Source organism: Penicillium odoratum, assembly GCF_028828045.1.
Source record: "Penicillium odoratum strain IBT 22623 chromosome Unknown utg000008l_segment0_segment0, whole genome shotgun sequence".
NCBI classification, from domain to species: Eukaryota; Fungi; Ascomycota; class Eurotiomycetes; order Eurotiales; family Aspergillaceae; genus Penicillium; species Penicillium odoratum.
In genome coordinates, this window is record NW_026643150.1 from 3,901,754 (window position 1) to 3,916,291 (window position 14,538).

The window sequence follows — 14,538 nt, forward strand, 5'->3', positions numbered from 1 at the left end:
GACTATACCTGCTAAGGTAAATGGTCCCGCAGCGCCGCAAATATGCGGGGCGGACGGCATTGAATGTTTGATCGCTGTGAAGGTATAAGGATTGGACTTTCCGGACAAGAATGAGCCAATCGCCTTCATTCCCGTTCTGAACCATACCCCCCATGAATTCTGTCCGTAATCCACTGTCTGCCCAGGATTTACCTGGCTCGGAAGAGAATCTCCGAAACGCCCGAAGAATACGACCTGTCAAGCCACGTTAGTGAGTGGGTATAACCAGTACCGGATCAGATGTGGGTTCCTAGTATGTACCCCACAAATCCGCAGTAGGAAGTATGTCGTAGTTGTACGACATAAAGGCTCATGGCTTTCTTTTCCTCCACCTCTGAATTCGGGCCCACTTACCTTCTTCTCATTCAAACACGGATCCAAATCTTGCTAAAATTGTGCCAATCCCAATGCGACAAGAAAGGATGTCGAAGCCCCAGTCTGCTATATCGAAGTCCACTGAGAACCTGGGTGATGTGTTACTGCAAGATCCTGATACGAAAGTAATCATTCTGATTCCTCATCCCTCCAATGACCCGAATGATCCACTCAATTGGTCCAGAGCCTACAAATTTTACGTTGCGGGGCTGTCGTGTTATGTGGTGTTTTTGACACTGTTTCTCTCTGGAGGTCCTGCAATTACTACGGTGATCTCAGCCGAAGCCTTTTTTGGTCCTAATCCAAAACTCCTCGAGAAGCATGTTGCGAAGGCCTCTTACTTGTTTACAACATCGGCATTGACTATTGGAGTGGGTAATCTCTTCTGGATGCCACTTGTACTCAAGTACGGAAGGCGGACTATCTATATGGTCGCATTTACTTGCTACCTTGCCACTGCTATCTGGTCTGCTGTTGCAAAGTCCTATACCAATGAGCTGATAGCGAGGATCTTTCTTGGTTTTAGTGCTGGCTTTGCCGACTGTCTAGCTCCACTGACAATTTCAGACCTCTTCTTCTTACACGAGCGTGGAAGCATGATGGTGTGAGTATTTTATGTGGGAATCTATTTCCCACAATGGTGGCTAATAATCTCTAGTTGGTATACGCTCTCCAATCAGGCTGGTGTAACATTTGGCCTAGTCATATCGGGTCTTGTGACGATGCATCATTCCTGGAGAGTCATCTACCACATTGGTATAGCGCTTGTTGGGTCTTGTTTGCTACTTATTGTATTTACCATGCCGGAAACCTATTATGTGAGAAAAAGACCCTCGGACTTTGGGTCTGCGATACTCAAATCAGGCGACAAGAACCCGCGGAAAGGGACCCATGACCACATTGAGATGAGTCTTCCAGATACTGATGTACCACCTAGGAAGACGTACTCCCAACGACATCCAATTTTCAGTCGGTCGTTAACCAAAGAGTCATACTTGACATTGTTCATTCGGCCTGTTGTACTTTTTGTGCTGCCGCCAGTTCTCTGGACAACTTTGGTTTTCTCTGTTGTTCTTGGATTCTATGTTGCGTTGACTTCAAATGCTCCTTTGGCTTTCAAAACAGTCTACGGCTTCCAAACGTATCAAACTGGCTTGTGCTTTACATCATCTATAATAGGTGGATTAATTGGCATCGCCTTCGGTGGTATTCTCAGCGACAAGGTTGCTAACTATTTCACTGCTCGAAATGGGGGCATTCGCGAACCAGAAATGAGGCTACCTGCACTCATTATCACCATCATACTCGGACCATTATCTTTGATTTTATACGGTGTTGGGCTCCAGGAGAAACTTCACTGGATAGTCCCCACTCTTAGCTTCGGAATTTGTGAGCACATCAACTTCGCAATCCTTTTATGCTGGCTGACATTTTTGGGAGTGAATTTTGTGATTGTTCAAGCGACAACTGTGACACTTGTCTACGCAATCGACAGTTACAGGCCAATAGCTGGCGAGGTCATAGTCACTCAGATGGCATTCAAAGGTACAGGCTTCAATGATCCTTTCATGGGATTGTATTTTGTACATGGTTACTAATTATGCCGATCTAGCTGCGTTTGGATTTTTACTGTTCTTCTATACGAATCCTTGGATTGCCAAAGACGGGTTTTTGACTTCAACGGGAGCTATGGCTGGCATTCTTGGAGCGGTAATACTAGGCGGAATACCAATGTATATCTGGGGGAAACAGATTCGACATTCTACACTTCGCTGGAGAGTGATGGATATTGTTCGCTGGAATGAAGACCGAGAAACCGGCGAATAAATTTGTAAGTTTTCGCAGGATACACGTCTGAGCGAACGTGACAGTCCCGTTGTTCACAATAGTCTGAGATCTTCCATAGTCAGCATATTTGCTAGTTCTCACATAGCATCAATAATAACCTTGCGCATACCCTAATCTCTACTCTTGAAGAGCCAATTCTCGTTCTGTTCTTTACAATATTAAGGAATAAGATGCGAGAAATCTAGGTAGCAGTTGAGAGAGAGCGAAACCTCCTTGGTTCAATGAGAGCCATCGGCATAAAGAATCGGGTTATTTTCTTTCTTCACTTCCTCGGCTCCTTTTCCTGCAACTCTTACTTTGTAACAGTCTACTCCAAAAAAAAAAGGAATGATTCCAGTTTCGAACCGTGTTCTAAGTGTAAAATTATGCTAAAGATTCCCCGAGGCCGAGGTAAGACCTGGGCCTTGGAGGAGCTCATAACCTACGTCAATGCATCTCGCACCGAAACCTACTTTAATCACACTACTATGAAACAGATTTACATTAAACATTTTTCTGAAAATTCAATGCCGGTTTTGCACCGGTGTGTTGAAAATGTCGCTGAAAGAAGTAATTTAACGGAGATTCTACTTCCGAGCCCCGACTTTGGGATCCACGCAAAACCTTGGTATTACGAGAACTTTGGTAAATTTCTGGACACCCAGGCGTACTTTCGGAAGCAAGGCTCCCATATTGGTTCACCCGAAACAAGTCGCACGGTAGCACAGTTGACCGCGGTTTCGCATGAATAATACCCTAAGTTGTTGTTATTCTTCAATACCTCAGCCACTGTACTTTATGCGGATATTTATGGTGCCAATTGCCCGTTGGACTAGAAAATATTAACATTACACAACTAGATATCTACTTCTCAAGCCCATCTCTTGCAGGCAGACATTGCTGGCTAAACACAGCAAACCCGTTTTATTACCATTTTCCACTATGGCACGAAGTACAGTTGCTCTAATAGCGCGAAAGTGCAACGGTCCACTTATTATCGAGACTGCCTACATCAACGAAATTAGGCCTGATGAGGCATTGGTTGAAATTCATGCTGTTGGAATATGCCACGCTGATATTTCCTGCTTGGACGGTATATTACCTGTCAAGTTTCCCAACGTGTTTGGGCATGAAGGCAAGCTTCGATCCTTGTCGTATTCCAATCAACTAAGCAGAGATTATAGGTGCGGGGGTTGTGAAAGAGGTAGGCCGAAACATAACGCATATCAGTCCAGGGGACAAAGTCCTCTTGAGTTACAATTACTGCGGCCATTGTGTGCAATGCAGCCAAGGCCACCCGGCTTATTGTCTCTCTATGCTCTCCCTCAACTTTGAAGGAAGGCGCCCAGATGGAAGCTTCAAAATGATGACGCAGGACAAGCAACCCCTATACAGCAATCACTTCGGACAAAGTTCTTTTGCCCGTCTTGCCGTGGTTAGCGGCCCTTGCATGGTCAAAGTCGCTGCTGAAACCCCTCTGGAACTTTTTGCGCCTCTTGGCTGCGGCTTACAAACTGGGGCAGGAGCCATATTTAATACGCTTAATATTCCACCGGGAGCGACCTTGGCTATTTTTGGGGTCGGGTCGGTGGGAATGAGTGCCATGATGGCGGCCAAGATCCGGGAAGCAAGAGTTATTATTGCTATCGATTTAATCGAATCCCGTCTGGAACTGGCGCGAAAGCTGGGAGCTACGCACACTATTCATGGATCAGACTCTGGCGTGGCGGAACAGCTTGCTATGATTTGTCAATCAGATGGTGTCATGTTTGCGCTTGATACTACAGGGTCACCAACAATCATCGAAAGGATGATAAAATCTTTGGGAACTAGAGGAAGGGCTGCATCGGTTGGTGCTCCTCCGCCAGATAAGCTTGTCAGCTTGAACGTTCTTGAGCACTTAACCCGTGGTCGTGAGTATGTTGGCTGCAATCAGGGTGATAGCATTGCTCATCAGGTAAGTAACACATGCACAGTACGTATTTTTGCTTTGTACTTGCTGACGTTTAAAGATGATCCCCTTCTTGATTGAGCAATACTCTTTGGGAAAATACCCTCTCAACGAGATTGTGAAATTCTACGATATCGACGACTTTGACCTGGCTTTGACGGATATGAAATCTGGCAAAACAATAAAGCCTGTGCTTGTATGGACTACGAATTCTGGCTGTAATGGATTGGCCTAGCTATATATGCTGTTTTATAGGTCAATTCAATTTGAAAATGCAACTTTGGAAATAGGGAGAGTTGATTTTTATCGAACGGTGAACATGATGACTTGAAACAGATTCATTTTGGGCATAAGGCTATGGGTTCAAAGTAAACGAAATGGAAGATTTATTCACGTCAAAATGAGATTTACTTCCACACAACCAGAAATAAGTGGCAATTTCATTATTTAAGTTGTATCCTTTCATTGATGTCCAAGATTCGCAGTTCTTTATCTCACATCTTGATCTTCAAAAGTTCCTCTGCGTTGGTTTGGCAGATCTTTCGCAGATCCGCGGGCGAAACAATATCCCCGAGTGCGCGCACAAACTCCGGAACCCTTTGAGACTCTATGTAAGGATAGTCATTTGCGAAGAGAACCCTATCAACGCCCCAGGTGGCAATCGCAATCTGTGTTGGTGGCAAAGAGAAGAGTCCTGAAATAGCGACCCAGACCTGGCTTCGCAGCATTTCTCCGATACTCCTCTTATAGCCAAAGCTTTTTTCGTCGAAAAAGGAATCAAAGCGTTGCATCATCATCGGCACCATCTCTCCTTGGTGGCCCATGATAATCTTCAAACGTGGATGCCGTTCCAGGGCCCCGGAAACAGCCAAGCGCATCACATGGATGGCAACCTCATTGTGCCAGCCCCAGCCCATGTGACCGAATGTTGCTGAGAGAAGCGGTTTGTCGGTGAAGGTGAAGTATGTCTCCATGACTGATTGGGGGACCATGCCGGGATGCAAGTACAAGGGAACATCCAACTCCTCGAACGCGGAAAGGATACAGTTAAACTCAGGCTCGTCGAGGAACTTTCCACTAGCGCCAACTGAACCCGACATCATAGCGCCAACAAAGCCTAGTTCTTTCACGCATCGATGGAGCTCCTTAACCGCTGCCTCGGGTGCATGCATGGGTAGCTCTGCGAATGCGGCAAACCGGTGTGGATACTTGTCAACTGCTTTCTTCAACTCATTGTTTATCTTGATCGCAAGCTGTGTTCCATCTTCCGGGCCCAGGAGCATCGGTCCAATCGCTCCAGATAGACTGAGCACCTGGAAAGCAACCCCTCCTTCGTCCATATCTTTGATCCTCTGCTCTCCTGCAGAGGAACGGCCTTTAGCATACGCAAGAGATTCATGTTCGATGAGCTTTTGGAAAACGCCGGCTGGAAAGCTATCGCGAGGGATGATCTTGGTCAATTCAGGGAAAGCAACGTGCTCCTCCACGCCGATAATTTTGAGATCTCGCAATTCGGGACGTAGGTAGGTTGTCCCAGGGCCTGTAGTTGAGATTGGCCCCAGACTGTTCTGTGGCGGTGCCATGATGGAATTTGGTCTCGGGTAGGGTTTCTCAATAAAAATACTAAAGTGAGGATCTTCACACAGGTTCTGAACAATTCACAACAAGCTATTGCGGAAAAGTACTAGTCTCTTTATATTCTTCAACAAGCTCCACTTCTAATCGATGTCCGAATCCATATCTCCGACGCTCTGGCATCACTTGCAGAACCCGTAAATCCGATCAACGAGTGAAACAGTCCCGGATTTCGGAGCCTAGCTTCCGAAACCTTCGTATTACATGCAGAGCTGGATGTGGTGTTCATGATTTACGAAGATCACTTTTTCCGTGTTTACAGCAAAACAAATTACGTCTTTTTCCAGTTTTCAATGTAGCCCATTGATCGATTATTGTTTCTCAGTGTAGTCGATGTAGATGCACCTTGATAAGAGATTTCTGGATGCTCGGTGCTCGGCGCTCGGTGCTTAACTTCCGAGCTCGAAAGTTGGTACCAGTGGATGGCAGAGGCAAACATCAATAACCGGCACCGAGCATCCGACTGTCTCGGGTCAAAGGCGTTCCATTCAGGAGATCTTATCTGACGGAGATGGTAATACAGCAATTATCATAGAGATCTATTTGAGCTGTCGAGAGTGCCGGCCATTTCCGAGGTATCAAATAGAACCAGAACCATCTTGAGTAGCATGAATACCTATATATACTATGACGCCTCGTCCATAATTCCATTTAGGTAAAATCCGTCAAGGGTTGTTCATACCTTTGATTCTGATTCCTTTGATCTTGGCTTCAAGAATTGAAGGCAATTCTTCTATCTCAATTTCCTGTCTCAGCTTATCTACAACCATGATTCTTGAAAGTTCATTTGAAGGAAAGGAAATTGTTCCTCTCTGGGTAGATGGGCGCCCTCTATCCCATGATATCAATCGCTTGATCGAGGTTTATTCCTCCATATCTGGTGAACTGATAAGCCTTGCACACAGCGCAAATGTCACTGAGGCAATCCAAGCCGCGGAGTCATCTTGGAAGTCTTTCCAGGAATGGAGAAATGCCACCGCATTCACCAGGCGTGATCTTTTGCAGCGTGTTGCAGATATCTACGAAAAGCGTATTGATGAGTTGACGCGGTATCAAATGGAAGAAACATCATGCTCAGAAGTGTTCGCACGCTTCAATGTTAGATATGCTCAACAAGCCCTGAGGGAGACTGCTTCAAGGATATCGTCCATCTCTGGTTCAGTCCCTCAGATGGAAAGCAAGGATGCGTGGGCACTCGTCCTCCGAGAACCTATTGGGCCAGTCCTGGCCATACCTCCGTGAGTTTTTTTCCGGATCAGCTCGCCCCAATCAAGAACAACTCCACTTCAAATGGGACAAATTTTTATTGACGTTCATAAAGTTGGAATTCGAGTATCATTCTCGCTACCCGATCGGTAATGACCCCTATCGCTGCGGGCTGCTCTGTTGTGTTCAAAGCCTCTGAGCTGTGCCCAAGAGCACACTTTGCGATCACAGAGGCATTCTATGAAGCTGGACTACCTGCCGGAGTATTGAACCAGATTCAAGCCAACCGCAACGACGCGGCTGCTGTGACTGAGGCTCTAATTTCTTCTTGGGCCATCCGCAAGATCGAGTTCATTGGAAGCTCGACAGTGGGAAGGTTTATCGGAAAATCAGCGGCTGAACATCTGAAGCCAGTTCTGATGGAATTGGGCGGAAAAAGCCCTGCGATCATTCTTGAAGATGCTAGTATTAGTAGAGCTGCTGCAATGTGTGCTGAAGGAGGTACCTATACATTCCTACCTTCTTCCTCTGATTTTGCGCTAATAGATGTGAATACTAGCCTTCCTACATCACGGTCAGATATGTTTCTCTACTGAAAGAGTGATTGTACTACGTACTATCGCAGAGCAATTCAAGGAAGCACTGGCGGCTTATGTTCAAGAACATCATCAAAAGGCCGGCCATGCCATCACAGTCACAGGTGCAAAGCACGCATGCGAGCTGCTTGTCGATGCGCATGCAAATGGTGCAAAATTTCTAGTAGGTGGACCAGAGATGGTCGGTCCAGCTTCTGTGCGACCTACTATTGTAACAAATGTTACCAAGGAGTGTCGGATATGGGACGAGGAGACATTTGGACCGAGCGCCACTCTGTACATCGTTGATACAGAAGATGAAGCCGTTGAGCTAGCAAACTGCTCTTCTTTCGGCTTGACGGCAGCCATTCATACCAATAACCTACCGCGTGCATTGAAGTTGGCCAAGAGATTGGAGTATGGACAGGTCCACATCAACAGCATCACAGAGTTCGAAGAAGGTAAGAAAATGTTCCATCACAGAAAGACACCATATCGGGATCTCCTTGTAGCATGATGCTGACCACAGGAAACTTAGTGACTGCACCAGTAGGCGGAGTGAAAGGCAGTGGATGGGGTCGAAATAATGCTCATTGGGGACTCGATGAATTCCTTGTCGATAAAATGGTTTCCATCCACGGGGAGAATAGTGAAGCTACATTCGGATGATCCTTCGATCGCACATGACTACGGTGGCTTTACTCAGGGAAACAGAGGGGGTCTGATTGCTCGAAACGGCCTACGTCAGGCGGGATATCTAGATTCGCAAATATGGTATGGCAACTAGCAGGACATAGGCGCGTTTCTTTGTTTTCTGATGCACATCCACCGATTTTTGATCTTATTGTAATTTGAGTGTCAATGTCTGATCATCATCTCTTCTCTACTTCATCAAGTCTAAATTTCGTTGCACTTTATTATTTTTGACCTGCACCCCCACTCTACATGGTAATAAAGGCTGTCCAGTAGGCTCTTGTAATATTGGGCATTCCTCAAGCCAAAGTCTGTAGAAGTAATGATGTTGTTTAATAACAGCAATTTTGGCTAGTATCTTGAAAATGTGAGGAAAAAATTCCCTCCGATATGGGTGCTGCTGCTCGAAAAGGCTAGCAAGAATAGTGTCGACAGCTGATCTGCTGTCCAGGGGAAGAAAGGGCTACATAGTAGCGTGGAAACAGACGAAAGGGACAAGATCTGTATTCCGAGAGATATGGAGGAGAGAAAGAGAGAGAGAGAGAGAGATCTAGCTAAAGACATGCAAGCGCTGACAAACGGAGGAGGTCAGCTGACCCGACCCCATATACTCCAATAAATAGTCTTTCGGCAGGGTGTGGTACAGTAGATGATTAAGTGCTTTACGATACGCGAATTGACGGCGTACATTATTCGGTTCAATCCACGCTTCTGCTTTGGCAGTGGCGAGGGCTGTAGTCTGGGACACACTAGCGATCTCCTCAGTGCAATAACGTCTTTCATCCCTGTAATCAGAGATCTTGGCCGAGTATCGCACCCTGAGTCTTGGCTTCAGGCACTGGGGAAGAAGTCGCTCCACCAACGATTAAAGGGACCGCGGAAAGTGCTGTTTCTTCGTGAAGGACATATATATACAGACCAATTGCATGTGATTATATGGCTCTGGAGTAATTTGCTCTCTAGGCCGCAGATAAGTTTTAATCTCCTTAAAAGGGTTCACCTGAAAAGCCGAAAACGCCCCAACTTTCGATGTCCAGATCAATCATGTCCAGATCATTCGGCTTGGTTTTTCAAAAGTCAGCTCTCTTGAAATTCAGTTTTATAATTGGGCAGGGTCTTCTGTCCGTAGGAGAAAGAGGCAGCCCGAATGTGAAATAAAAATGTGGGGAAAGGCAAATTAATTCCTCGAAGGGGGTGACATACATTGCCAAATGGTTCCAAATCAAGCCCTAGCGGGATGACATCGCGATTGATCGTACCGGAGGACTCGTCAGTATTTTCAGACATCGATTGGGCGGCGGCCTTAACAACCTTGCGCGCAAGGGAAGCCGCCTCACGCGCAAATGGGAACGACAGTTCAGAGGTGGTGATAAATTCCATGTGTCCGAAGTGGCCTGCGGCCATATCCAATAAAGCCAAACTAGAATTGCTAGATGGTGCTGTTGGGGATTTCAGAACACAAATGAACAGGTTGATGAGTGCGAACATAGGGTACGAAAATGCTAGCCTGCAAACCAAGATTAGATACCTGCAATTGAACAAGGGTTGATGGGTTAGAGAATTTACCAATGTGGAGAGCTAGGATTAATTTCCAATACCCTTGAGGCTAGAATAATATTCCTTGCGGCCTCAGCAAGTGCAACGGAACTGGCAGCCATTTGCGACTGAACTGCAACGTTATTCTCCATGTTATCGAGCAACCAGATCCAGGGATATGAGAACAATGAGTGAATAGCCATAAGGCTGCCATAATATGCGTCGTGCAAGTACATGATATGGTCATACCGAATCGCAGAAGGTGATAAGGCGTTCCCCTTTGCCGAATCGATTTTGAGATGAGCCGGAAGTGTTCTTTGTAGCATTTCTAGCCTTTGCAACATGTTCTTAACTCTATCGATTAGGCTAGTAGGTCCAAATCGGAGAGCTTTTGCTGATAACAACTGATGAGAAATCTGCGACGAAAGCTGCGCATGCCGAATCGCGTATGTGAAAAAGTCCAGATCCATAGTGCTGCCGTCAACCTTTTTCGAGGGGATCTCACAGCTAATTTCTTCATCATCAATGGCCTGGTAAGATAAATTAGCTACTCTCTCATCCCTTATTTTCAAGCCGGGAAGTACTCCACTGACCGAAGGGCGCCCTGAACGTCTTGCAATACTTTTATCACTGCAGTATATTGCCCACCAGAGCCAGTTTCGGTGTAGAATCTCAGCCTCTGGGAGTTTCCAAGATTTTGCAGGCTGACGATGTAAGCCTTTCGCTTGTGCCAGTCGCACTGCGCTTGAGCAGAAAGTATACTCCAGTGCAGGGTTTCCGAGCCCCTCCACAAAATAGCTCTATAGTCTTTCAGTCAAACCAGGGAGCCCAGAACGTAGATCCGGGATTTACTATACTGACCATCAGCGCCAGAGCTTGCACCCCGGCTAGACCGGTAGGGGCGATCAACAGCTCGGTATGCACTGATATGGCATTTTCGAAGTATCGCCATGCCGTCCTGTGAACGTCTTCAAATGCCACTGAAGGGTCCTTGGACAGAAGAGCCATGCACCCAGAGGCATAAATGGTTGAACGCATTGCAAGCCAAGAAGGGTCATCCGGTAAATTGCTCTCAAGGTGTTGTCGTAGACGTTCCTCGAATGCGGGGCGGAATACTATGCCGAATATCGCATCATATGAGTATCGAAAATACGCTGCAGGTAGTTATTGATCAGCGCATATTCCAAGACCATAAACGATTGAGCTATATGCCACCTTCAGATAATCTCCATGCAGTCTCTCTATCAGGCTCTGGGGCCCGTTCGATTGCTCTTTTGCGATCAACTTTTAAGCGCCTAGTCCATCCGAGAGTGAGGTCTTTGGCAACCCGGGTAAAGTCAGATTCACCTGTACGTTGGATTACCCATTTTAATCCCGGTTCGGAACAAATAGACAGCCATGAGATAGGACCTGGACTTCGTTAACCTACTTGTTGCAAAGAAAAAGCATGACTGCCTTACCGTGATGTTCCTCATTGACCTTTCTATAGTCTTAGCACATGTTGTGTTCGTTATGAAAGAAAATGAAAGTCGAAGACTCGGAGAATGCTGAATCTTACATTTTGGGGAGTCACTACACATTCTTCCTCGTCATTCAAAGTCCCTTTTGGTGTTGAAATGACCTGGTCCCTATCATTGAGGATGGCCTCCTCGTCGGCAGGCCTGTGGGAAGATGAAACAGCGGATGTTGAAGTGTTTTCTGGGGAAGCAAAGGCTGGTACTATTGTCGCTGGCGGTGGAATAGCGGATGCTGTATCATAAGAAGTACTCATCGCGGAGCTTCTTTGGGGTTGAGGCTAAGCAACGCGATTCAACAACGTATTAGTTCTATCTGGCCAAGAAAAGAGTGCAACCTAAAATATGGGGACAGTCCGACAAACTGACAATGTTGACAAGAGCCTGACGATTCCATTGGCGTGTCGGAGGCGATTTAAGGCTTTCCACGGCTAAAGCATCCAAAGTGACTTCCATTCGCCTGAGCCGGTCTTGCAGGATACTTTGGTTTTCAGAATGTTGGCGTCTCCTCCTTAGTTGTGGTGTATATTTACACTCTTTGTTGTGAGTCTGCCTATTTAATTAGCGGACTGAGTGATGACGATATCTAATCCGTAAGTTTTTGGTGCCATATTACAGAACAGTAGTGACATGGTCTCTCTCCTGTGCCTAGAGGCAGTAATTCTTTAAATAAGCTGACAGTAAATTAGGTGAAGGTTTGGGCGAATCTCTGTATCTTACATTTCACTTTCTTGTCACGGCAGTAGTCGCATGCATTGGTACATTTTTGCCGTAGTTGTTGGACGGGCATGGCTGGCGTGAAAATTCTCCGATCACTAACGATGACAAGTAAGCAGCCCGTTTTAAAGGAGAGGAAAAGTTAATACAGAAGGGAGGCCCACGTTTCAATTCCAGATTGTTCCGATCTGGACTTAAAATACAAGCTTTGCGGGGATAATGATGTTATTTAAATTACCCCAGCCCTGGATTTCCTTTACATGTCACAAATATGTGGGGTATACTCACGTGATTCCCTGGCGAGCGGGACGCCCGGTTAGCCGGGAGACCCCGAAACATGTATGGAGGAGTAGTAAATGCGATAAAGCACAACTTACTATTCAAAAGTTTTAAAAACATAGCTTCTCTTAGGCTCTCCTTATAGAAATCTAATAGATATTCAGTACTATATACTATCCAAAGTCTACCCTCAAGGTTTCTTAATTTTTGTGGAAGGTTAAAGATACATATTGGATATATATTTCAAGCTTCACCTAGAGCGAAATAGTGTATAATTTATGATAATGTTGTGAAATCTCTTATTGAATTATGCCGAGCTTCACATCCAAACTAAATCTACCCTACATTAAAAGTATTGAGGATTCGATGCGGTTTACATCCGTAGTCGCTGAGTTATAAAATCGCATTTACTATGTATCTTGAGGTGACCCGGCTAAGGAGGCGAGTAGCGGCCATGAGGGCAGAACCTTTAAACTCACATAATAAATAGTAAAAGATCATAAGTACTACTGAGCTTATCTACCCCTCTGTTACTTGGATACACCGCAGACTTTTTTTACATACGTGCGAGACCTCTACCAGCTTTTCTTTTCATCACCTTCTCCTTCCACTTCACTTTTTTTTTCTTTTCGCTTCTTTTCTCTTCCTTTTGTATTCCACTATGTATAAGTTTGAAGAGCCCTTTGGCCCCAATTTGACTTATCTGGTATCAAAGAAGGTAGAGTACTGGATAGGAGACTAAGGAGAAGACCGAGTAGGAGACCAAGTAGGAGGCATAGTAGAAGATTAAATAGAAGACTAAGTAGAAGACTAAGTAGAAGACTAAGTAGAAACTAGGTAAAAAGCTCAGCAGAAAGTCTCTAGTATCATAGTACCCTTACTGTATACCTACCCTATAGATATACCTAACCGCTATAATACTCAACCTACTATCTATATTCTAATCCATATCCATAGTAAGTCAAAATAGGTGGTCCCAAGTATGACCCGCCCGGATTTGGGATACACGTCGGGATCTACAGTGAAATTCGATGGATTTTACAGTGGGGACGCGGGCTGTGGCTTAGTGAGGGTTCACGAGGGACGTCGATTAGGTCTGGAGGGCTTTGAGCGAACTTATGGGCGTGTGTGGCTTTATTTGACATGTGAAACGAGAAATTTAGCTAGTTAGGCGCCGTAACGGCCGCTGTCGGCTCGGGAAGAACCCCTTACGATGGCTAATGTTGGAGTATAATGCATCTCTCTCTCTCTTTCTCTCTCTTTCTCTCACCCGGATCTCCAATCAAAATCTTAAGGGTGGCTAGGTTTACACCAATTTCTGCGGAGCCTGACCCTTTTCAGCCCAATAAATCAGCACCACTCCCTGCCCGTGGCTGCGTGGAGATCCGCAGCACCATGAAAATGATGAAGACTATAGGAGTATGGGGTCAGCTGACCCCTCCGTTTGCCAGCGCATGCCTGTCTGAGCTAGATCTCTCTCTCTTGTACCTTTCTTCTGTTTCCACGCTACCATGTAGCCCTTTCTTCACAGGACGGCAGATCAGCTGCCAACAAAGATGAAGGCACCTGTTGCGCTGGAATTACCTCTCTATTTAGCAATCGCCGGCAACTCGTCCAAGCACAGTGGCCAGCAAGGGGACGTCTAACATTAGATTGTCCAGAAACAGAGCACTGAGAGCAAATACGTGTTGAAATCCAGGGAGAAATCCAGCCTAAGTCCAGGCCTGAAGTTTTGCATAGCTACAATGCTCGCCAGAATCTGCTAGGATCCCCCCTGAAAATCCTCCATCATTTCTTTTTCCTTGCCCACGAACAGTACGCATGGCGGCGCCGCTGGTACCGCCCCTAGGTGCTGGAGAGTGAGTGGATCTGAATGGGTCTTTAGATGAACACTGACTAGCGGCTTCAAGATCTATACGGACACGTTCTTCCCCGTTTTGAAGCACCAGTTGCACTGGATCCATCTCTCCATTCATCAGTCCTTATGTACACAAAACTATCCATCACGACCTTCGAACACAAAATCTTCATTTTTACCCCTAGCACCTTCAAGCCCTACCTGAAAGCTCTAATTTCAACTATATCCGAACCAAAATTGCCTTCAGGTGACCCGTGGTCCAAGAAAAAGTTATTGAAGAACTTTGTCTTGGAGTCCAATATGTTTCATACCATATCCAGCTATTTTAGAGCA

General features: G+C 45.8%; 5 protein-coding genes across 5 annotated transcripts; 3 read left to right on the forward strand and 2 right to left on the reverse strand.

The window, feature by feature from the left end:
* Window positions 1-446: 446 nt before the first annotated feature.
* On the forward strand, window positions 447-2,241 carry N7520_011690 (major facilitator superfamily domain-containing protein; the record flags this gene model as incomplete). The annotated part of the gene is made up of 3 exons (XM_057145623.1): window positions 447-1,018; window positions 1,073-1,959; window positions 2,027-2,241. 3 exons carry the CDS (start codon window positions 447-449, stop codon window positions 2,239-2,241), a joined length of 1,674 nt encoding a protein of 557 aa, XP_056991377.1.
* Window positions 2,242-3,183: 942 nt separating this feature from the next.
* N7520_011691 (NAD(P)-dependent alcohol dehydrogenase) lies at window positions 3,184-4,427 on the forward strand (the record flags this gene model as incomplete). The annotated part of the gene is made up of 3 exons (XM_057145624.1): window positions 3,184-3,334; window positions 3,426-4,198; window positions 4,254-4,427. The coding sequence occupies 3 exons, from the start codon at window positions 3,184-3,186 to the stop codon at window positions 4,425-4,427; spliced, it is 1,098 nt and encodes a 365-aa protein (XP_056991378.1).
* Window positions 4,428-4,686: 259 nt separating this feature from the next.
* On the reverse strand, window positions 4,687-5,775 carry N7520_011692 (amidohydrolase family protein; the record flags this gene model as incomplete). Its single annotated transcript, XM_057145625.1, has 1 exon — window positions 4,687-5,775. One exon carries the CDS (start codon window positions 5,773-5,775, stop codon window positions 4,687-4,689), a length of 1,089 nt encoding a protein of 362 aa, XP_056991379.1.
* An 820-nt stretch (window positions 5,776-6,595) lies between these two features.
* Window positions 6,596-8,277, forward strand: N7520_011693 (uncharacterized protein; the record flags this gene model as incomplete). Its single annotated transcript, XM_057145626.1, has 4 exons — window positions 6,596-7,065; window positions 7,149-7,534; window positions 7,593-8,069; window positions 8,147-8,277. 4 exons carry the CDS (start codon window positions 6,596-6,598, stop codon window positions 8,275-8,277), a joined length of 1,464 nt encoding a protein of 487 aa, XP_056991380.1.
* Window positions 8,278-9,287: 1,010 nt separating this feature from the next.
* N7520_011694 (fungal specific transcription factor domain-containing protein) lies at window positions 9,288-11,608 on the reverse strand (the record flags this gene model as incomplete). Its single annotated transcript, XM_057145627.1, has 7 exons — window positions 9,288-9,362; window positions 9,505-9,808; window positions 9,868-10,367; window positions 10,431-10,637; window positions 10,699-10,991; window positions 11,298-11,316; window positions 11,396-11,608. 7 exons carry the CDS (start codon window positions 11,606-11,608, stop codon window positions 9,288-9,290), a joined length of 1,611 nt encoding a protein of 536 aa, XP_056991381.1.
* Window positions 11,609-14,538: the final 2,930 nt, after the last annotated feature.